Here is a 24,807-nt window from a genome sequence, read left to right as displayed (position 1 = left end):
AGGAATAGGCTGCATGCAGGGAGGGGGTTTCTCAAAGCCAGAATGTGGGCCCACATTAACTCTTAAGTTTGGTGTGTACAAGCATGCCAGCACTCGACCCCATATATTCATGTTGCCACTAGAACTAAAGAGTAGAAGAAATTATTCCTCCAATGTATTTCTTGATGTATCTTCTTGTATCCATCAATAATACAATCAGTATTAGTATAATAAAAATGTACACTGCAGTAACATTTAGAGACCAAGCAGGTCAGGTCTTCCATGGTAGGTGCTGTATAAACATATAACTATGATATAATAAGCTGTGTACTTTCTACCCTTACCCATGAACACAATATTTAGAGCCAGATTGCAATACAGTGACTCATAAGAGACCACTGAGTTCCTTTGGTCAGCAAGCCTACTGATGGATGAAGCCACTATTTAGTATAAGCACAGCATCAATTTCTAGCTCAGAAAAAGAAACAAGTACTTACTTACGACCTTTTTCTTTTGTGTTTCTTGGATAGCTAGCTGTCATCTGCTCAGCATATTTCTTATTAGCCTGATCAAACGCATTTGTTTTTTGTGTGATCATTTAGAACATAGCAGTGAACCCTGGTTCGATCGACAGGGTTGCTAATGGAGAGGGCACTCCAGGAGATGATGTGACAGCCAACAAGGAAGAAGAAAACAAAGGAGGATTTGTAAAGTTTGGATGGGTGAAGGGCGTGTTGGTGAGAGAACCTACCTTCCAGAAAATTATCTGTGTATTAAAACAAACAAATTAGCAATTTTTACAATTAGCCCTTAAAATGGGGGGGAAAGGACCTTTTGCTGCTTTTAAACAACTAATTAATTTTTGCAACATGTACTGTAGAGTTTCTAGCTGTTAACAGTCTTCATTTTATAGTGATGCCACATTATTTGTCTAAAACTTAGGTGAGATGCATGTTGAATATCTGGGGTGTGATGCTTTTTATTCGACTCTCCTGGATTATAGGTCAAGCTGGAATTGGTATGTATTTTTTAAAAATAAGTTTCAACAGTGTAAAGGAAAAGAGAATAAATTATACATGATCATGATTCATATTTGATCAGAAATATGAGTTTGCATGTTGCACTAAGTTTTTCAAATGTTTGCCAAAAGAGGATAAAATTAACTCTCTGAACTACTGGAGTTTTCCAGATTGCCACACAAATTATAATTTAGTAGGATTTATGTGTAAATACATATGATTGTCACATTTGATGACCCCTCAGCTTTGTGAACTTTACATTTCAAGCGAGATCTAAATTCCATGACTCAGGCCAGTTTCTAAATTGTGTATTTATATACTTCTAACCTTCATGAACTCACAGTTTGCTAATCCATGCTTCCTAAATGCTGTCATTCACATGCTAGAACAATTGTTTGTTCATACCTCTCTGCAAAAATTAAAACAAACCTGTCAGGAGGTTTTGCACCTGTAAGACAGAAGTAAATTTTAATACAGAAATAAATACTAATAGACTAGGAAATATCACAGATGATTGAAACCAGCTATAGCTTTCAAATAAATTAAAGTACATATTCTAATGCATCTTTGCTTCAAACCATCTGTTACATAATCACCTGAACCAGCTCCCAGTAAAATCAATGTAAAGGTTCATTGAGTTCAGTGGGAGTTGAATTGGACCCTGAGGCTGCGTCCAGACGAGTGCGGCCGTGCGGTATATGGCACAGCAAACATATCTGCAGTGCCACATATTGAACATTTAGATGTTCCCTGCGCTGTAAGGGAGCACTATCCCACTTTTTTTTCTGCGGGATTTTTGGACCCCTGGATATCCAGGGGTCCAAAAAACCCACAGAAAAAAAAAAAAAGCAGAACAGCGCACACACAGGCAGCGCGCACCGCACAAAAGCAGAGCTGGGCCACCCAGTTGTGCTGCGGCTGCTGGCCAGGCTCCACGCACCAGGATTGCCACTGATGCAGCCCTGGAAGGACCCCAGGTCCCCAGGTAAGGCTGCTAGGGCCAGCCCAGTGTTGACCCCAGCCACCCCTACCCCATCCAGTGCAACTTGCTGCACGCCAAAGCGTGCATGGCATGGCCATTTCCTGGGGAACCAAATGTCCACACTGATCTGGACGCACCGTGAGAGTTGTCTGTGAAGTGCCGTAACTCCCACTGAGATCAGAAGGAAAGAAGAGTGAGCACCACCTGATAAGATCCTTTAGCATCTAGTCATAGGCTTACTTGCAACACTTCGGTAATAAAAAATTGGCTTTAGCTAGTGGCACAGGCTGGAGAAAGATTTTCTTTATACAGGCAGTCCTCAGACTTACAACGTAATTGGCTCCTGAAAACCATGTCTTAAATCGAAAAGTTGTAACTCAGAACCAATTTTCCCATAGGAACAATGTTATAAATGGGGGTTGGTTCCTTTACCATGCTCAACACAGCTGCCTCCAGCTGGTAAGTCTGTTGTGGTGGGGGAGAGGGAAGGCGCGTGGTGGGGGGCAGATCAATGCCCCTGCAGTGAGGGAGGGATTGGGGCTGGGGCAAGGGCTGCCCAGCTGAAAGGGAGGAGTGGGGAGGGGGTGGGTGGCTCCTGATGTTGTGGGCCGCTGGTCAGGGAGCTGCTCGTCTTGCAGCTCTTGCTGCTGCTCCCACTGCTGGTTTGGGAGGGCATAGGAGGAGCGTATGCCCCTGAATCTTCATGGGGTGGGGCTGGGGCTGTGCCAGGCTGTGCTTCAGGCCAGCGGTGAAAGGCACTGGGAGCAGGGGCTATGCCCTCCTGCTGCTCACCCAGCCAGGATGGGGTGGAGCCACTGAGTTGCCTATGGACAAACGGCGCACAGTGGCTAGAACTGCACTGCCCTCCCTGCACCTCCTGGATGAGCTGCAGCTTCACTCTGCCCCAGCTGGGCAAGTGGTGGCAAAGCATGGGGAAGGCGTGTGCCCCTGGATTGGGGTGGAGCAGGCAGTGGAGTGGGGACTATGGGGAGGCTGCAGCCACCCTAAAATTTGCCATAGCCCCTGCCACCTGCCCAGAGCACAACCTGGTGCAGCCCAGCCCCGCCTGCCCTATGCAGATCTGGGGGCATATGCCCCCCTATGCCCTGCTGCCACTGGCCCAGCCAGGGTGCAGCAGGGCTGGGAGGCGCATAGCCCTGGCTCCACAGATCCAGGGGCACATGCCCACCCATACCCTTCTGGACTGGCAGTGTGCAATGGTGGGAGCTGCCCCACCCCCTCCCTGTGCTCCCCCGCCCACTGAGCCGCCCCTGTCCCAGCCCCAACCCCAATCCCTCCCTCACTTGCTGCAGGGGCATTGATTGCCCCCCACCACAACAAGTTTACCAGCTGGAGGCAAATGTGTCCAGCATCGTAAAGTTGAAACCCTGTCAGAACCTCAAAACAGTGTCGTAATTTACAAAGGTCATAAGTGCTGTTTGTCGTAACTCAAACAATCATAAGTCGAGGACTGCCTGTATTAGTAACCAAGTTCCTCACAACATGATCTCTTTTTATCATGTGTTTAAACAGTACCCACAATAACTGGGCCCTGACCAAAACCTGTTAGATGCTACTGCAATGCAAATAACTACAATCCACAGGATCAAAGAGTCAAGAACAAGTACTTTCTGTTACTATTCCAATGATCTCACTTTTATAACATGGGTTTAGAAACAAGAACTTGAAACAAGTTTTTTTAATTGTGGTGGTACAGAACTCAAATTTGGATTGCATCTGAATTAAGCTGATTTCCCTAATATAAAGCAAAATAAAACATCGGGTTAGTCATTCTCCAGCTTTGTATAGATGTAATCTCATCTCAGGCAAAGCTCCCATGAGTTAGAGAGACAATTTTCTTGAGCGAGAATTGTGAGATGAGGCCCAGATTTCACATTTACACAACTAGGTTTTAAAAATCCCCACCTCCCCAGCAATTTATCAAAACACATAGATGAAAAAAAGGGAAAGTTCATGAAATAAAGTGGAAGGACTCTGCATACTTCCGACAATGTTCCATGTTCAGCTCCAGCACTGTGCCTGACAAAGGGGTGCTTGCTGATTTTATGATGCATGCAAAATAAGAGTTTACAGCCCAGGGCACACATAAGTATATGCCTTGCCATGAAAACTCTGCATCTTAACATTGCCTAGACTTTGCTCTGGGGCTTCATGCAAAATTAGTTTTTAAGAGCAGTTTAGTTACTTATTGAGATCATCAAGAAGTATTACTTTGTTTTGAGGTGTGAGAATAGCCATAGGCAAGAGTAATTCATTTTAATGCAACTTACTCAACACCCATATGTCTATTTCAATCTAAACTTTAATTAGATATAAACATTACTTGCACAAACACTGGTTACAATGTTCTTTATTTCACATTTAATATTACAATTGTAATTCACTAATAATCAAAGCCTCCTTTCTTGCTGTTTATTACTTGGTTGTTGTTTTCAATTACATGTCATATGTAAGCAGGTTAGTTTTGCTTTTCAAAGGAAACAAAACTTCTGTTTCAATAATCACTCAAGGAACTTTTGCAATGCCCGGTAAGCAATGAACACTCAGCCTCAAGTCAAGCTGCTTAAGAAATGTAGCGATTGAAGCTCATCATCACCAAGGCTTGGGGATTTCACTGGGCACTGTCATTAACATGAAAGTTTAAATGAGTCACTTAAGGCACCATCTGGGCAACATTTATATCCCAGTCATTAGAAAGGCAAGAGAGCAAACCCAATTATTTTCATGTCTTGCTAGACCATTTTGGGTACAAACTAATACAGAGGAAAATGTATTTTGAGATGAGGGTCTCTGATAGCAAGAAATCAGCAGCAGCAATGAAACAGGAGATAACAGATTGTCTGCCAATATCAGGGCCACATTCCCTCATCAGCTGGTCATTCTGGGACTCCCCAAAACTGTCTCTGCATTTAATCTGGGTTGTTTGGCACAGAAGAATGGACACATCACATTAAGCTATTTGGAAATGTAGCCCCAAATGTTACAATTAATAATAAAATTAATAATATTGTTAGCACTTTAGTTGCTGACTATTTATTCCATGCACTGTTCTTGAGTTTTGCCATCCTTACTGGATTAACAGCAAATTTTGTACAGACATCCTTTGTCTAATGAACAGAATACTTGACCCTATCTAATAAATTCATTGAGATAAAGTATGGAAAGTGGCAAATGTAATAAGAAAGGTAAAAAAAAGTATTCTACTTTGACCTTTACTGTCTTAATCATTCAATTTAATGGTGTTAACAGTAGATTTAAAAAGTCAGATCCTGTCACTGACCAGGATGCAAAACTCCCTAAAAATTCAGTAGGATTTTTGCATTTAAACTAGCATAGGATATGGCCAAAGAATGGACTTTGCATATAAAAGCTTATGCCAAACAAAATGGTTAAAATCAATCTCCCAAGTCAGACAGTATAAATGTGTTTTCTGTGGCTTCAGTCATTTTAAATAACTTACACGGTTACATTTTATATACCATTTATATCTCTGGTACTATGTTATTCTGTCTTATGAAGCGGCAATAACACTTCTGTAATTTTAGTAAAAAATTAATTTTATTAGTGTATTGGCTATACATAATAATCCTAAAAGAAACTAAGTCAGGTCTCTGAAATGAAGGGAGAAGCTAAAATAGGGTAGGTAAATCAATATGTTTGTAGTACGTCGAATGGTTTGCCAGTTACGAGCTCCAGGTTTCAATATGGACAAGCTATGTTCAATATTTACTGCTACAGGCAAGGTATAGCCTTCCATTCTGCAGTGAAGATCTACTTATCTTATGGGAGCAAAAGAGTTAATAAGGCAGGAAACATTATACCAGGAAATCATGAACAAGCTGTTAAGATTAAGAAATTATTTTGATATTTGACCTCAAGCTTTTGTGATAACATATAAAGTTTGAATTGGTTTTTTAAAAATATTTTCGTATTCTGTGCATAGCTAGGAATGGTAAAGGCAACAACAAAATATGAGAAAAGCTGTTATGGTATTTCTTTGCCTGACAGGAAGCATGAAAGCATTTTAGAACTGAGCCTCAGAAGAAGCCCTATTTCTCATGTTATTTTCCAGAGTTAAGAGAAGCCAGACCAGGGGTCAACAACCCCCAGCACATGCTCCAGAGCATGCTGCGTGAGGCCATTTTTCTCGGCCAAGGCTCAGGGCAGCTGCAGCAGGTGGCGGGCAGGCTGCAGATAGCTGCACCAGGGTCTCGAGCCTCAGCACCGGTTCCATGCTAGTAGTGACTGTGCCTGTGCCTCGGGGCACAGGGCAGGGAAGGGGCCAGGGCAGCGCAACCCTGGTCCCTCCCTCACCGTCCCAGAGGCACACATACAGCTGCCACCAGCAACAAAGATTGGGCCCCTTACAGCTTCCCCATAGTCTGCCTCTGGTATACCACGTTGAGGCATGGGTCAGGGTTAGGGTGTTTTTGGCACTCTGGTCAAAAATGCTGCCGACCCCTGAGCTAGACTATATGAATAAGATGCAGAGGACAAATTTCTAGGCACTTATCTGAAAAAGAGTCTTCCAAGGTTCACCTATCAGAGAGAATCCCTTAGGCATTTGATAATTACCTGGAATTATGCAATATGTCCAGGGGCAGATCTGAAATGTGGTGTGGTCATGCAGTCATACCCCCTTTGATGTTGAGAATTCTCATTTTGGCTACCAATCACATACACAATGAGCTCTCCACTACTGCTGCACCCCCCTTTTCAATGTCCTGGATATGCTCCTGAATATATTGAATTTAATTAAACAAATGCTGCTCAACAATTCCACATTCTGGACCGCTTTGTTAAAATTAGGTCCGTCTAGAAAACAAAACCTTTGTATTGCAAAAAAAATGTTTTTGTTACATTAGAACAAAACCACAACTTAATGAATTAATTTTGTAAAAGAAAGAGAATGAGGAGAAGGGAAACACCTAATCACCAAGCTATTATTCTCTCACTCTCTGCACAAAGACTGTAATTAATTAATTTTTACAGAGCAGACCAGGTCTAACAGAAGAGTCAGAGAAAAAGAGACTGATTCTACCTGTTAGTTACATGAGTTACATTAGTAACACATACACACACACATATACGTACACATATACATATACAAATATAACACACACACATATACACATACACATATACACACATATTAGTATCTATATATTAATATACATATTAATATCCAAGGTGTGGGTCAAAGTAAAAAATGAGGCTTTTCTTTATTTTGTTCAGCCAGTTAAGTTCAGATGAAATCATAAGAAAACCCTTGACTGAGCTACCCCTATCAGAAAGCATCACTGCTTGAAGACTGATAAATGTTTTACTAATGTTACATGGACGTGCTCAACAGGTTACAAGTGGTCGACAAACTATCATTTCAGTTGAGAGCTCTGATTCTGCCGTAGAAGTTTAATTGAAAGGCACAATGATTTATAGGCAGCTTGGAATGCAAGTAAAATATTTTATCTTTTCATTACTGACAGGTCTTGGAGTTATCATAATTCTTCTCGCCACCATGGTAACCTCAATTACTGGGTTGTCAACTTCTGCAATAGCAACTAATGGGTTTGTCCGTGGAGGTAAAATCTTTAGGGTTTGTTATGCTTTCAGGACTTAAAAAAGGTCTCAGTATCTTATTTTCCTATGAGACTATCTAGAAGTTTTAATCTCTATATATAACAACACAGAGGATAAATGACATTTACTCAAAAGGAACCTGCAGGTACTGCACTTAGCCAACACTAACCACAATTGACAGGATGTTTTAATAAATCCCAGATTTCAGTTGTTTGTGAAGTACATTTCAGATGCTCCTGTTTAAGACCAGCTGAGAAACAGCTTCCACTTTCTCCTGGAATTCTTTTTTTCCTTAACCTTGTATTTCTATTCAGAACATTTCAGGTGGGGTGACACTGCACTGAACACAATGAACCTCCATCCTTTAAAAGAAAGCCTGGTACAGATCTGTGGATATAGTAACTTGTATCCTATGCATTTCCTTATAAAACCCTTTCACATTTCAGGTTCTCCTTGGACCATGAGTGATTATTCTTGACACAGTAACAAAGTTTTGTACTTTTCAGGTATTTCATGAAACCTGATTATATGTAAAAGTTTAGTGCATTTCAGGATCTAAAATCTACAGCTGGTCTGATTGCCCTAAATGGACAAAGGTTATTTCTTACTACTGGACTTAAGCACCAATGAATTATGCATGCATTTGGGTTAAAAAATACTTTCTTTTGGGATCTTTCAGGTCTTGGAGTCATAGTTATTTCTCTGAGTGTTGTAGTAACAACATTAACAGGTATCTCCATGTCTGCCATTTGTACTAATGGAACAGTAAGAGGAGGTAAGTACATTTAATTACACGAAAAACAGAATTCTGCAGAGTTGATTTAATATAAATTAGAGCCATGGCATTTGTCTTAGTCCAATAACTTAAATTAAAAAACAAAATAAACAAAAAACCCAACAACAGATAAGCTTTTGATTTTTATTGATCTCCTTTACTGGACTAACCCTAAACAAAAGTGTGTATCTTCATCAGAGCTGATCTTAAACATGACCTGACATTAAATCCTGTGGCCCATTGTCAAAAAAAAAAAGTTCTAGTTGATGGAGATCATACCTCTAGAGATACAAAACCTTTAAAGGCTTTATGGCATCACTCTACAGAATGTTTAAACAAAATGTAGTGCAGTTTCATACCCTGAAAAATGAATTTTCACACTAACAATGGGACGGATACAGGTAAGGCAGAAACTGTTTAGTGGTAACGTCTTCTCTGTAGTGTCTTCATTTTAATTATATACTGTTAAATTATTTCCTTAATGGGTTATCTTTGCATGCTAAATGATACATGCTAAAAGATATTAATGATTCTCAAGGATTCCTGTTTTAGCTGGGCATTTACCATACTGAAAATTTGAAATGCTAAGGCAAGTCCTAAAACTGGAACTCTTACAAACAGTGACTGAGGCCCTGTCCAATATTATGATATGTTGCCATTAAAATATGCTTTTCTGTATTAACAAAGCAAATCCTGCCTGGGTTACTCAAGCAAAAAGTCGATTGTCCCATTAGTTTTACTCACAAGGGTAAAGTGAGCAGGATTTGACAGTATCTTAATTATAAAGCAGCAGTCTTTTTTGCTTGCAGGTGGAGCTTACTATCTGATTTCAAGAAGTTTAGGACCTGAATTTGGTGGATCTATAGGGCTCATCTTTGCTTTTGCCAATGCTGTGGCAGTAGCCATGTATGTAGTTGGATTTGCTGAAACAGTTGTAGAACTGCTTAAGGTAAATATGAAAGTGTACTTTTGAAACATGTGATAACTAGGGAATTTTGTTAACTTTGTTTAACTTATGATCTCTCTCTAGCTCAGGGGTCAGCAACCTTTTACCAACATGGGCCACAGCTTGTAACCTGGCTGGTGCCACAAGGCACCATTCCCCTCCGGCTGCTCCAGCAACAGTGAGCAGAGGTTGCCATAAGGAACAGCGATTCTTCACCAGGCTGGAGAAGCTGGCTGGAGCAGCAGAAGGTGGCTGGTGCACCATTAGCAACACACAGACAGGATCAAACAGCTGAGGATTTGCACTCCCTTAGTAAAATGCAGACCAGATAAAACTTTTGCAGGCTGAATCCAATCCCCTTGCAGGGCAGATCCAGCCCTTAGGCCGTAGGTTGCTAAGCCCTGCTCTAGCTGATGCTTAAGAGGTATCTTTTGCTAAGAATTAGATATTTCAAAATATGCCATAAATCGAGTTTATAAGCTTTTCCATCATTTCTACCTTATTGCAGAAGTGCTTCATACACTGCTACAAGAGCTTCATAACTACTAAAGGGAATAGGCTCCTAATTAGTCAGCCAATAATCTCAACTACTAGGGTGAAACTGGCACACAAAATGTGAACTGTAGGGCTCATTAAACTCTGAAACTGATTAAACTACATTTGTTCATTCTGTTCCATCTTACCTGGTTGTCTTATCATAGTAACTATATTTCTAATAACATTGCTTATACTTTTCAGAGCAGTAATGCAATGATGGTGGATGAGTCCAACGACATTAGAATAATAGGCTCCATAACTATAGTGATACTTTTAGGTATATCTGTGGCTGGTATGGAATGGGAAGCAAAGGTAAGATTTTAAAAGGACATATAAAAAGTATGAATATACCATAGAACATTTTACACAGGCATAAGAAAAGATATTGGGGTTGGAGATCTACCTAAAAGATGGAATTATTAAGCATTCAACATAAACCCATGTCTTTTCCCGCTGAAGTCAATAGGAATTTAACTCTAGATTTCAATGGGAGCAGGGATAGGCCATGCACTCCATTTTCTCTTTGAACGCATATTGGTGGGAGACAAGGGGTTTGAGTTCTTCAGGCAGCTTAGTTTTATTTACTTTGTAATTGGTGGCTGATTCTCCTAGAATCCTGGAGATGTGCCCCTTTTATATTTGGTCCTGCTCTATAGAATAAGTAATAAGAAGAAAAATAATGCATGAGGTTGTCATGGTACTTTGTAGAATACTGAAACTGAAAATGGATGGCTATATTTGTTATCCATTCCATTACCCTCTAATCATTTCAGCTTTGCTTTCAACTGTTCAAAAGTTCAAAGCCTCTGTTGCTTGTTGAGAAGAACACCTGCAACATAAGGAATTGAAATCCCTAAGAGAATGGAATGTACCTGTCAAAATCAGGGCTAGAAAAGCAACCTTATTTTCATATTCTGCTGTAATGGGAATTTAGAGCTACTTGTAAAGAAGGTCAAAAAGCCAATTCACTATTATATTCCTTGAAGTAAAAACCTGTGGGAACTGAACGAATTATATCAGTATAAAATGTCTCATGCTTAATATTTACCCACCAGTTTGCTCTTTTGTTTTCCAGCCCCTGTAAAAGAATCCAGTGTAACATGAAGCAGTAGTCATAGCTTTCTATATTTCATCTCCATTCTTTGTTGCAGATTCTTACTCTCATAAAGTTTAAGGCAGTTTGCCTCCTCAAATGTCATGACTATTATATCATCTCCCCATGTGACATCAGTATTTTTAGCAGAAATTTGAACTCCATCATTAGTAATACATAAAGGCTACCAAATTAATAACTATTTTGAAAACAAAATTTGACTAATAAAAACCCCTCTTTTTATCTCTATTAACAGGCTCAAGTTATTCTCTTAATCATTCTTCTGGTTGCCATCATTAATTTCTTCATTGGGACAGTCATTCCTACCAGCAATGAAAAGAGGGCAAGAGGCTTTTTTAATTACCAAGGCAAGTGTTGCTATAACCTAGTCATTTCAAGTAAATCAATTCTCTTTTTGACCTAGTCCTGCAGCCATTACTTCGGCAAAATTCCCAGTGAGAAGGCTAGCAGATTGGGTTCTTTTATCCAAAGTTAAATGAGTGTGTGAACTAAAGAAACCCCCATTTTTATTATTTCTTGGGGGATGAATTTATTCCATTTATTCCCAAACTGTTTCACATAACTATACACAAACACTTTAGTTACCACCTGCAGCACTCCTGTAATTTCAACACAGTTCTGTAGCCTTGCTGGAGACTCGACTGAAATGATCAAATTCACTTCACTTTCAGTTCACGTACGATAGAAGACATATTTGAACCCAGAGGTGAAAGAAGAATTAATTTACCTTCTTCATCACCTAATTTGAGAATAAAGTACTTGTGTTATGTTTCATTTTCCATCCTGGTTTCATTTTCATTTGTATTTGCAGCTTCAATATTTGCAGAAAACTTTGGACCAGGCTTCAGAGATGGAGAAGGATTTTTCTCGGTCTTTGCCATTTTTTTCCCAGCTGCTACTGGCATTCTTGCAGGAGCCAATATCTCAGGAGACCTAGAAGTATGAATTGCATTTACTTTATAATACTGGTTCTGTTATAGACGAGTAAGAATTAACAAGAAAACAAAGTATAAATCAATACTAGACTCACTTTAAATATACAGCTAATTCCATCAGGCAAAACTCTCATTTTTAAATATTTGTTTTATTATCTAAGCACATCAGTTCACATTTTCCTTCTTATACAATGCAGCTATGTACACAAAATGATTTATTTAAAAATTTGGTTTGCAGAATGTAAACTATGGAATTTAAAAGGGATGTTTCAATAACCTATAACAACATAATGTTACTGAATCTATTATCAGTATCTTGTACATGAAAATTAGTTGTGTAATTCCCATTAGTATTTCTTTGCTTTTTATACTGAAAAAGTATACTGAAAACCCACAAGTTTTTACCCATAAAAGCAAGGAAATTAAAAGAATATGCTAAAGAAAGACTTATGGGAGAATCAATAGGAGACTAAACCCTTCCATGTGCCCACTTCCCTTGCAATGTATCAGTTACATGAGCCTATTACTCCTTAAGTAATGTGTCCAATATCTAGGCAAATTGATAAATTAAGGAAAGGGTTTAGCTTTCACTTTGAATGACCTCTAGTTTTCATACTTTATATTAAAATTATATTAATATTTAATATTAACCTAATATTTAGATATGATTGAACTCTTGTAGCTAAAGACAACGTTCAACTCATTTTGAGCTTTTGAAGGTTTGCAAACCACTTGGTGAAACACTCCCAATATTTCTGAAGCTATCCATTACTCCGTAGTATTCAAGGAACATCAAAAACATAACCTGGTAATCTGTGGAGTATTTGTGAATCATGAGCACTCAGGTACTGATCAGGTACTGAAAGACAGCCACAGTGGCACAGTTAATGCCACAGCTCTATACATACGTAGCTCAGCTCTACACAAGTTCATGAATGCTAATTTTAAATGTCAGAAAAGGCCAAGATTCAGCCAAGACTAGTGCCCCTCATTGGATTAGTGTAGCTAAGGCACACTAGATTTTGTTGCCAGTGCTTTAGATTAGGCTTTAACAAGATAAGAGTAGTGTATATTCTTCTGATTTTATTTATTTTTTAAGATTATAGCCTAAAAACTAAGATTACAGTGCAATGGCCACTTGTCATCCATACACTAAAACTGAATCCATTAAAACCTATCATAAATTGGGGTTAAAGATTCCTTTGTAACTGAGCTGATTTGTTTGGTGGGGGGGTTCAATGTTTATCCCCATTCATTCTTTTTTGATAATAGTTAATGCTATTAATTGAATCATCCATATTAAATACAATGACCTTTTGATTTTGGCTAGAAAACCAAAGCAGTCCAATACCTACAAAACATACAGAAACCCTGAAAATGAAAATACACAGCATTCCATTCCATGCCTCCTAAACTAGCTAAGTGACTAAATGAATTTAAAAGAAAATTAACAAAAATTACTTTTTAGACTGAACAAATAAACACCAAGTTATAGCCTGCAAGAATTTTTTATGGTATTTAAATCCCGTAAAAAGTTAGAATGTGTAATGGAAAGCCTTGCAGCTCTTATTCACAGAAGCGTGAACAGTACTGGTGTCATTTTAAGACACTGTTTATAGAAGAAATGCTGACCCAACAGAATGGCCCCTTCCAGCAATAATACATATCAGATTTTTATTGAATTATCTAAATTAAAAAGAAAAACATTCTGGAAAGAGGTAGCTCACTTTAGACATGGCTATCGATGATTAGTTTCCAACAGCAATAACATTCTCTCTTGAGAAGGCTATCAGCTGACTCAAAGAGTTAGATGGGTAGTTTGGGGTAGCGGGTAAAGATGACTGCTCTGCTAGTGCAAAGGGGACTTAAAACTGCCATAACTAGACAGCTGAGGATTCTTCCAGTATGGCATAACCATATACACATAGCCTGCAAGTCCAAGGTCAGGGGATATTGCCATAGTAATACCTGACTCCCATCTCGATGCTAGAGAGGCAAGATCCTTGTGCAGATCTAAGGGTACATACAGATGTTCAGGGAGGTTAGGGGGAGGTTAGATCACATTAAAAATAGCAATTTGATCTTAGTTCACCCAGGTGCAGAACTTACACTTGGGGTTCAGACAGAAGTTACAATTTTCACCTGATCTGGCCAAAGAAAGAAGCTTATAGCTGTGACCAAACACAAGTACGTGGCTACAGACAGCTTAAAAAATGGCTGATTGGGTGAAAATCTGACCCCTCGTTGCATAAGAGTGCAGACAGAAGTGCAGCTTCCAGCTGTAACTCAGAATGATTTTTGCAAAGCTATCTGAGTTACAGCATTACCCAAGACCAAACAGAAGTTCACTCTTGGTTCCAAGGAGGAGGGGAATCCAGCTGTGGGCTGGGAGCCTGCTGCCAGGTTCCCATAGCAATGGCCAGGGCTCTCTGCCAGTCCTGGGTGTTTTCAGAATGGGGGGGAAGGCAGTGGAGGGAGCTTGTTCTTGGGGCTTTGAAGTAAGTTGGGGTGAAGGGAGGGGCAGGTGGGATATGGGGGTTGGTTTGCTGGGGGGGTTGTTTGGGGGTGGGGGGTTGGAGGTTAAAAATAGCCCCTGTTCCTAGATGGGAGAGAAAGCCCCTTCCACATATCCCACTACCCCCCCCCATCCCCTCCATGGACCCTGCTAGCCCCCTAATCCTGCCAATCCCTCCTAGACCCCTCTGACCCACCCATGGACCCCACATGTCCCCCCAATTCCCCTGTGGACCCCACTAGCCTCCTTGATCACTCCTGTGCACCCCGCTAGTCCCCATGATCCCCCTGATCTCCCCAACAGACCCTGGATGGCCCTCAGATCCCTTCTGAAGACTTCACTAACCCCACTGATCCCCCTGCATGAACCCCACTAGCATCTCTATTCCCCTAATTCCTCCTGGAGCCTGCTTGCTCCTGAATCCCCGAAAGCCCCTTCCCACCCCCTCACCCCCATTCTGACTTACTTTAGATTGGGTGGCAATTTTTAATTCCATCTAACCTTCCCCTAACCCTCCCGAATGTCTGTACATACCCTAAAGGGCAAAAATGCCTTCTCCTATTTTTAATTTGCATATTGCATGCACATGCACGAAGTCTTGCTAGTTTGTATATAATGAAAGTACAGAGAGTGAAGTCTTATTTTCCAGGTCTATAAAGAACTCACAGCAGTTTTTGTTATTACAATTTTTAAGGACCCACAAAGTGCTATACCCAAGGGAACAATGTTGGCCATTCTGATTACAACTATTGCTTACCTAGGAGTTGCAATATGTGCAGGTATGTAGTGAACATCTGTTTTGTGTCATAATTAATACAGTTAAGTAGGTTTAGAGCTCCATACTTAGATGAATAGTTAACCTCATCATTGTTTTTGATCCTGTGGATTTGCTATGCAGTAAGACAGCTGTTTTGACTTTATAATGGACGAAAAAAGGAAAAACAGATTAACAGAGACAAAAGGCTTCAGTTGACATCTGGATGGGATTTTTCCAGCTGTGTGCCTACATACAAGTAGAGGAATTCCTTTTATATTATCAGAAAACCTTGCAGTGCTCTGCAATTACTTCTGTACGCAATTCAATGACAAAGACTCATCTTCCACTGATATACAGTTCAGAGGAATGTTCTAAAGATGAATTCTCCAGAAGAAGCGTTAGCTCAAAATAAGTTTCAAAGCACAGTTCAACAAAACAGACACATAGAAAATAAACCTCTACTACTGCCATCATCCATGTGAGAGGAACAGGCAATTAAATTCTCATTATTGGGGTACAATACATATTCAAATACCAAGTTTATTTCAATTTTAAGAAGGCACCTTAATGAATGGCATTTCCTCTTTCTGCACAAGTGACTTAGCATCATGCTAGGGCCCTGTAAAATGCACTTTTTTATAAGAGAGAGAAAACTACAGTCTTTTTGGACTCTTCTGGTCTTTGTCCTTTATGCAAAGGGAGGGGAGTTCTCACCAAAGCCAGCTCTGGTAATTGGATTATGAGTGTTTACATTTCCTCTGCAGTGTCAGTTGGATACAGTTGTTCTTCACTTCCTGTCCTAAACCTGTGTAATGTTCATTTCTGCTAAGCAGTGGTTGCATTTCAACCCCAAGAGTGCTGAATTTTAGTGTAATGATTTCTGTTCAGCTTGCACATCAGTTTGGGAACTGTCATAATAAAATTATGTTTGGACATGTTTGAAAATATTGTGTGAACTTACACTTTTGCTATGAAAGATGTTGAGATCAGAGTTTCATAAATTAACTTCCCAGGTTTCTTCCCCCTGCTGAGAGAAAGCAAAATGAAACAGAACAAAACAAAAACAAAGAGCCAGAACATAAATTTCATTAGTAACAAAGAAAAGTCTACAGAACAAATTCTCAGGTGTTATAAATAAGCATAGTTCTATTGACTTCTATTGGAGTGATGCCAGCTTAGAAGATCTGGCCCGTGGAAGCCCTGATTATACCAGAAACGTATGCTCAGACTTGAAAAACTTTGGCAACGTGACTATCTTTGGACTCCAGCACTCTTTAAGAGGCCCAGAGATGGAATATGTACTTCACTATATCTGCTCTGAGTTAATGAGTTCCTTTTCTGTTGATCCTCCAAGCACCATGTACTCTACTCCCATAAAAATACCAGTCCCCAGTGTCCAAAGCATTGACTTTTTTTGAAAGTGCTCAGAGTAGATATTTGCTCACAGTACAGAAGACCAAGTCACAATCTAGAGAAGTAATATTATCCTAATGTAAAGCAATGCTCTTTGGGATAAAACCGAGGCAGCAATTTTTATAAAATATATGCAGGCTAAGATCCAAAGTGTGGCAAGAACATTCTTTTAGTGTCACAAGGAAGGGAAATAATAATATGTTATTGTTTCTACAGCTGCTTGTGTCGTGCGTGATGCTACTGGGAACGTCAATGATACGGTTGTATCCGGAACAAACTGTAATGGATCATCAGCATGTGCCCTGGGCTATGATTTTTCCAGCTGCAAAAGTCAGCCATGTGCTTATGGGCTGATGAATGACTTCCAGGTTTTAATTAGCTAATATCTATAATTATAAGAATACATGCACACATATGCAACATACAAAGACTTTGTTTACTGACAGCTAATGAATAGAGCCTCCTTTCTACCTCTAACCCTTCTGCTGTTCCAGTTGTTCTGGTTGTGTTGCCCTCATCAGGTACACAATGTCCCCCATCTTTTCTCTGGCAGATTAAGTTAAAAAAAACAACAAAAAAACAAGGAGGGTTGGCCCTGCCCAAACCCTTCGGCTGGGTTCACTTTGGTTTTCAATTCTGCTGCCTTGATTTCCTCCCAGTTCCATGTTAATTCCAGTTCTGTATTGCCCTGAAGTTACGCAGAAGGCAGGGCCAGAGACTAACTAGTTCAGAGAGGCGTGAGGTTTTCATAGGTTGTTGTTTCTCTGAACCAGTTGGTTTCTGTGGCACTCCTCTGCCCTAACTTCTGGCTGCAGGTCTAGGGGTTGATGATCTCTATTCTCCACCACTGCTGGCGTGTTTCATCTGCTCAATATTCTGTAGTTACCCACAGGCACTGGGCATCTATATACTCTGGAAAATCCCACTACGTGCTTCTCTGCTTCATTAGGCACATAAAGACCTTGAAAACTCTGGTAGACAGTCCCTGTGTGCCTCAGTCTGCTACTTGTAGAATGGGGATAATGGCATTTTTCTACCTCATGGGTATTTTATGGATTAATACACTACAGATGGTGACTGGTACTGGGGTACTGTTATAAGAGGGGCTAGAGAAGTACCTGTGATTGAGAGCTGCTTTCTATGTGCAAGTCTGACAGTTCTTTGCTTTTTTTGTTTAAGGTTATGAGCATGGTTTCTGGCTTTGGTCCTCTAATCACTGCAGGAATCTTTTCTGCTACCCTGTCATCAGCTTTAGCCTCACTTGTCAGCGCACCCAAGGTTTTCCAGGTATAATGCAGAACATCAATTTCTTTACACCCTATTTGACCCTAAGTAATATATAATCATGTGAGCTACCTGTCCTTATTAGTTGTGACATATTTTTCAAAAACATTAATTTGTTCTACCTGGGGCAAAACAAATACCTGCATAAAACATTTTAAAGAGGTTTTATTATATTAGTATAGAAAGAGACTTGGCTTGCTGCTCCATGCAGTTGAGCCAAAAACTGTGATGACCTGGGTATGGATTCCAGGTCTGCCAAAAATCTGATAGTTGATTTGGGCAAGTCACTAATCTGTGCCTCAGTTTCCCCTATTTAGTTGTGCCATACAAACTATTGAAATAATGCTTACAATGTACTTTTTCTTAAATGTCACAGTTTATTTATCTACTATAAGATATTGTTTGAGTGCTTACATCTGTAGCAATTGACATATTTGATACACCCAAGATAGATACAGTTATTTTTATTAGACCCTGTGTAACTTAACACCTGCTTTACTAATATTTTTTTTTCTAATACAGAAAGCACTAGTTAACTGAATTAAGTTCCAATTTGTCCACCAGGCTCTTTGCAAGGATAACATCTACAAAGCACTCCATTTCTTTGCCAAAGGTTATGGAAAAAACAACGAGCCAATCAGAGGATATATTCTTACTTTCGTTATTGCTATGGCATTCATTTTGATAGGTTTGTACAACTGCTGCTACCCTACTATAACTCAGAAACAAATATGTGAGAGTTTACATTTTTTTCCATTTCTTACACCATAAAAATATCTGCTGTTAAGTCACTATCCATATTGGTATTTAACTGTAATTCTAAACTAAGTCTTTTAAATTATTTTCATCTTGTGAGAAAATCTAAAGTGCAAAGTGTGGAATGCATTTTATGTGATCATTGATTATTAATATATCTCATTCTTTTATCATTAATCAAGCAGCCAGCAGAGAGGCTCAACTGCAGAGCATTAGCCAGTTGTGGCCACATACTATTCGCAATCCACTAACATTGGCTTAAGGCAAGAATATTTGTTTATGGGCATTGACCACCTGCACTGAGTTCTCAAAGCCCATGCTCAAGTCAAAATAATCTTAACTGAAATGTTTGGTGTACAAGGAAAGCGTGATAGATGAACACCTACTCTAGAGGTGCTAATAGTAAGTTATTTCAGGCAGGCAGGAAGTCATACTGAAATTGTGGAAGTTGATATTTGAATATTTAGCTCAAGGACAAAGAAATCAGTAACTTGACTAAGCAATTATGCAGGCATGTATGTGCTCCCACTGAAAGCAGTGACACATTATTCTCAAAGGCCCATAATCTGACCAGGAGGCAAAGTAAATTATTATGGCCTGATTTGTAAACGTGCTGTGCACCTGGCAGCTCCAGTTGACTTCAAGGGATAGGCACATGTTCAACACCTTAAAAAATTAGTTACATCCAATTAACCATTTTTTTTTGAGTTTTTCTATTTGGCATTACATTCCAAATCTCAAGAAAAGACAGAACATCCTTTAAAGCGTTCCACATAGTAAATTCCCAAGGACTTCAGCACAATGTCAAAGTACTGGTGCTTAGGAGATGTCCACATCTATCATCCATATTTCAACACCACCGTGGTGGTTTGGGATCTCTGGAGTCCTAAGTGAATTTGTCATAATACTTCATAATCAAATGCTGGGTCAAGAATTGAAGGGCTTGGTGGAGAAATTTTAAACTGTCTTTTGAAAAGGAATAAGTAAAGGTCACAATACCCCTTTTGTTCTTAGGAATCACATGACCTTTCTAATTACATCTTAAAATAATTAAGCCAAAGATCCAAACTGTGATGTCCTTGCATTAAATAGGCCCTTACATCATAAGCAGCTTCATTAAAATCAGTGAGACAGCTTCCACAGTCAGGCCTGGCACATGAGTGAGGATATCACAAGCTGACCTGCAGTTAGAATGACCAGGAGGATGTCCAAGCTCTGCAGGGGAAACAGACTTCTGCTATATCCAGATACCTTTATAGTTTGAAGAAACAGCTGTCCATCCAAAACCCCTTCAGAGAAACATGCATATGGCATCTAACTTGTGCTTCTTTCTTTCAGCTGAACTGAACACCATTGCACCCATCATCTCCAACTTCTTCCTGGCTTCATATGCACTTATTAACTTTTCTTGCTTTCATGCATCATATGCAAAATCTCCAGGTTAGTTTTATAAGCTTCTCCGAATTCAATGTAAACCTCACAGTTTATCATACTGAACATGAATAAGGAGTATATCTTAAACATAGCATCCGTAAAATTATGTAAGGCCTGAACATGATCCTCCTGAAGACAGGCAAATCTACGCAAGGCTTAGGGCTAATTCTCACAACTGTAATTTGATTCTGGGATGTAGAGGCACCTATGCTTCCTGCACCTATGTTGCATAAGACAAATCTCAGGGAAGGAAAAAAGGCTACTTCTTGGCATGTTCAGTGTTTTCCCTCTCTAAAGAATCTCTTTTATAGAACACCTGGCAGAGAACACTTCCATCATCACTCCCCTTTTAAAAAGTCTGTGCAGCCCATCAGTCACATAGAGAAAGTATGCATAGCTCAGTGGTTCTCAACCTTTTTAGACTCAAGGTACCCTTTAGAAAATGCCAGCTCTTAGTTTCCATTCATTTTTGGACAGCAGACAATAGAGCAATTCTTCTGTTGCAAAGAACTCAGAAAAACCACAACAGGGCAGAATGGTTTTTACACTATGGATTCCTCTATTTGAAATCCCTGGGCTTACGTTGTGAATCATGTTTTCACACTTAACAGCACAAACACTGTATGGCACCCCTGAAAGGATCCCTAGACACTCCAGGGTACCGAGACATCCTAGCTGGAAATCAACCATTGTCACAACTACAGCAGTAATGGAGGGGGAGGGGGGAGCAAGAGAAGGAGAAACAGCCATCCAAGGCATCATGGTCTTCTCTCAATGAGTGCAGAAGATCTGCAGGGAAATTTGCACAAAATTAATAACTTAGACGACAGTGTCCTCCATTTAAGTGCAAAGACCAAAAGCATCTAGGAACGTCTCAAAGCCAAAATGGAGGTGTACACCCAATGGAAGGGAGGGGCCATCACCAAGGAGGATTATACCTCCATTACTCGAGATTGTAGGGGGGCTGTTAGGAAGGCTAAGGCAGAGATGGGACTGGGACTAGCGTCCCGGATCAAGGATAACAAGAAGTCCTTTTTTAAATACATAGTGGGTAAAAAGAAGGTACTGAGTAACATGGGGCCTCTGCAGGACATGCTTGGAAATCTGGTGGTCGCACCAGATGACAAAGCTGACCTCTTTAACAGACTCTTTGCTTCCATTTTTCTGAGCAGGGACAGGGACATCCCCCACACTGGGATCCCGGGCAGACCCAGGGGAGGCGCAGCCAGGCCCAGGGTCAGTAAAGACCTAGTCAGGGAACTTCTGGTGGGACTGGATGTGTTCAAATCAGCAGGTCCTGACGATCTCCACCCCAGAGTGTTGAGGGAATTGGCAGAGGTCATTGAGGGACCCCTGCCACAGCTTTATGAGCACCCATGGTGCCCTGGCAAGGTGCCAGAGGACTGGAAAAGGGCCAATATGGTCCCCATTTTCAAAAAAGGGAGGAAGGGGGATCCAGGAAACTATAGGCCCATTAGTCTTACCTCGGTCCTGGGAAAGCTCTTTGAGAGAATTATCCTGGTGCATGTCCATGAGGGGCCAACAGGGGAGATTATGCTTAAGGACAAACAACGTGAGTTCATTAGAGGCAGGTCCTGTCAGACCAACCTGGTTGCCTTTTACGACCAGGTCACAAAATCCTTGGATGCAGGTGTCGCGGTGGACGTAGTCTTTCTGGACTTTAGGAAGGCCTTCAACACTGATTCTCTCACCCCATTCTCATTAAAAAATTAGGCGACCGTGGTGTCAATGCCTACACAGTCAGATGGGTCACAAATTTGCTGGAGGGCCGCACCCAGAGAGTGGTGGTGGACGGGTCATTTTCGACCTGGAGGGATGTGGGCAGTGGGGTCCCACAGGGCTCGGTCCTTGGGCCCGCACTGTTTAACCTCTTCATCAGCAACTTGGACGAGGGGGTTAAAAGCACCTTGTTCAAATTCACAGATGACACTAAGATGTGGGGAGAGGTGGGCATGCTAGAAGAGAGGGACAGGCTACAACTAGATCTGGACAGGTTACAGAGGTGGGCGGATGAGAATAGGATGGGTTTCAATACTGACAAATGCAAGGTGTTGTACCTGGGGAGGAAGAACCAGTAGCATACCTACAGGCTGGGGAACGCCCTTCTTGTCAGCACAGAGGCAGAAAAGGATCCTAGAGTCACCGTTGATTCCAAGACGAACATGGGCCACCAATGTGGGGATGCGGTCAGGAAAGCTAACCACACCTTGTCATGCATCCATAGATGCATCACGAGCAGGTCCAGGGAGGTGATCCTTCCCCTCTATGCAACACTGGTCAGGCCGCAGCTGGATTACTGCATCCAGTTCTGGGCGCCGCACTTTAGGAGGGATGTGGACAGCATCGAGAGGGTCCAGAGGAGGGCCACTCACATGATCAGGGGGCAGCAGTGCAGGCCCTACGAGGAGAGGCTAAGGGACCTGAACCTGTTCAGCCTCCACAAGAGAAGGCTGAGAGGGGATCTGGTGGCCGTCTATAAACTTGCCAAGGGGGACCAGCAGGCTATGGAAGAGTCCCTGTTCCCCCAAGCCCTACTGGGAGTAACAAGGAATAACGGCCATAATTGACTGAGAGTAGATTCAGGCTAGACATCAGGAGGCACTACTTCACAGTCAGGGCGGCTAGGAGCTGGAACCAACTTCCAAGAGAAGTGGTGCTCACTCCTACCCTGGGGGTCTTCAAAAGGAGGCTAGACAGTCACCTAGCCAGGGTCGTTTGACCCCAGCATCCTTTCCTGCCCATGGCAGGGAGTCAGACTTGATGATCTGCTTAGGTCCCTTCCGACCCTACCAACTATGAAACTATGAAACTATAATTTGGGCATGAAAAAGACTGTGTATTTACCCAGAGTACGATACACTTACCCAAACAATACTCATTAGATACACAGTGGGCACATCTACACATGCTTTTAATCCAAGGCAATATATTTTATAGTTATAATATATAGTTTATTACTCCTGGGCATGCTGCCTGAATGTGTACCTGTGACTGCAGCATGGTGAGCCAGGTCAGAGCAGTTCTGGCTGGCAGGGGGCCCTGGACAGTCAGCCTGCCAGCCCTGGGCTGCTCCAACCGTGCTTAACATGCTGCAGGGTGGCTGGCTGGTGCATGAAGGTGTGGGGCTAGCCAGGAGGCAGCCCCCACCCTGAAGCACCCTCATGCCCCACCCAGCTGGGTCAGCATCTACACATGTGGTGTTGCAGAGTAACAAACTCCACAGCAGGGTAGCACTTGTAAATACAAGTGCTACCCTGCTGTGGAGTTTATTTGTTTCCTGCAGACCCATAGGGTCTCACACATATATGCTGAGACATTTACTGCAGAGCTAACTTGGCAACTCTGCAGTAGGTGTCTTGTGTAGACGTACCCAGTGTGGTGGAATTAGCAGACCTGAAACTGATTAGCTCCATCATTTTCAAGGCTTCAATTTCAGGGCTGCTATTAGAAGCTTAAAAAATGAGGGCAGATAGGGACCCCAAAACTGACTAACTCCCATATTTTACAAAGCTTCTAATAGATGCCCTTTAATGGCATTTTCCACTTCACCATTTCTATGCAGTTAACAAGGCTATAATTATATTACAAAAAGGAAGTTATTCTGAAAGATGCTACATGCTTAAGTATCTTTTGTACTTCACTGATAAGCAGGTAATTGACGCTTGTTATAATATAAATTGGCAAAAAGACTGAGGCTGGTTTGTATTATACAGTTCAGTTAAGCAAATTATGCCCTCAACTAGTATGTACAGAAGTAGAGTGTGCTATACTGCTTGAATTGATAACCCTTGGAAGAGATTGAGTAGAACAGTAAAATACAACCAACCAGAATGGTTTTGGGGTATATCCTGGCCAGTACCAGATTTGTAGAGAAATACATACACTCTTCATACTGCCAACTGAATCCTCCAAGCTGAAAAGGATTCTTTTACTCTTTGGCCGAGACTCTGCTAGCTTGGGATAAGAAGTACAATGATGAAGTACTTTTCTCCATCTTTGTGTAACAAGAAAGTGAATAGACCCATGTCTGTGTGCAAGTCTCTGTGGACAGAATCATCCTCATTATTTTCAAGAATGAAGGGTTGGCAACCGGTAACAAGGAGAATCATCTGAATTATTTCCTTTTTAACCAATACTAAAGGCAATTTCCTGCTGTTGCAAACCAGTTATTCATTTCAAACAGTAGAGAAATACATTCTTTATTTCCAGTGTGAAAAAACTACAACAGTTGCATAAACATATATATATTAGCTCCTGTTATATAGGTAGGCATGCTGCCAGTTGTTCAGAGGGCAGAAAAGATTAACATTTCTGCTAATTATCTGCACAGTTGAACAAATGCAGATCTGCTCTATGCTGCCATAGAGCTCAGCACAAATTACCTCTGTGCACTTCATGTGTACATCAGTCATGATTCTGTGGCTACTTAACATTTCAGACAAAACCATAGCCATTTTCCCCTTTTTCTCACTTCCTTTGACTAATTTCTGTGGTTCCTGCCAAGTCATAGTGATAGATGTTCATAATTGCAAGGCTGTATGACTGCAATTTTTTTTCAGAGCACAGAGACTTCCCATTCCATCATTATTATTGTGATCCATGTTAGGGCTGCTCAGTCTCCCCTTATATCTTCAGTATTTTTCCTTATCCAAAGAATTTCTGCTACAGAACACCTGGCAGAGACCTACAAACCATGGAGGTAGACCGTTTGCTCCATCATTTAAATTACTAGCAGGGGA

The 24,807-nt window shown here is 40.9% G+C and overlaps 1 protein-coding gene and 1 long non-coding RNA gene across 7 annotated transcripts in view; one reads left to right on the top strand and one right to left on the bottom strand.

Annotated features, from left to right (window-relative positions):
- Positions 1-24,807, top strand: part of SLC12A1 (solute carrier family 12 member 1) — a 62,279-nt gene that overhangs the window by 9,651 nt on the left and 27,821 nt on the right. For 3 of the 6 annotated variants that reach the window (XM_025210485.1, XM_025210488.1, XM_025210486.1), the window contains 13 exons: positions 582-716; positions 922-997; positions 7,488-7,583; positions 8,261-8,356; positions 9,166-9,305; positions 10,041-10,151; positions 11,189-11,300; positions 11,765-11,892; positions 15,098-15,182; positions 16,790-16,941; positions 17,753-17,860; positions 18,422-18,545; positions 19,952-20,053. In XM_025210485.1, coding sequence (XP_025066270.1) covers positions 582-716; positions 922-997; positions 7,488-7,583; positions 8,261-8,356; positions 9,166-9,305; positions 10,041-10,151; positions 11,189-11,300; positions 11,765-11,892; positions 15,098-15,182; positions 16,790-16,941; positions 17,753-17,860; positions 18,422-18,545; positions 19,952-20,053 — 1,465 coding nt within the window. The remainder of the gene's footprint in view (positions 1-581; positions 717-921; positions 998-7,487; positions 7,584-8,260; positions 8,357-9,165; positions 9,306-10,040; positions 10,152-11,188; positions 11,301-11,764; positions 11,893-15,097; positions 15,183-16,789; positions 16,942-17,752; positions 17,861-18,421; positions 18,546-19,951; positions 20,054-24,807) is intronic. The other 3 variants (XM_006029039.2, XM_006029040.2, XM_025210487.1) reach the window with 3 other exon arrangements.
- LOC102384790 overlaps positions 11,758-24,807 on the bottom strand; it is a 49,172-nt gene continuing 36,122 nt past the window's right edge. The window contains exons 4-6 of the long non-coding RNA XR_003095341.1: positions 16,122-16,187; positions 15,161-15,318; positions 11,758-11,886 (exon numbers count right to left, since the gene is read on the bottom strand). This is a non-coding gene — a long non-coding RNA (uncharacterized LOC102384790). The remainder of the gene's footprint in view (positions 11,887-15,160; positions 15,319-16,121; positions 16,188-24,807) is intronic.

This window comes from Alligator sinensis, unplaced genomic scaffold (assembly GCF_000455745.1).
Source record: "Alligator sinensis unplaced genomic scaffold, ASM45574v1 scaffold814_1, whole genome shotgun sequence".
Classification (NCBI taxonomy): Eukaryota; Metazoa; Chordata; order Crocodylia; family Alligatoridae; genus Alligator; species Alligator sinensis.
This window is presented reverse-complemented; position numbering and strand designations above follow the sequence as displayed.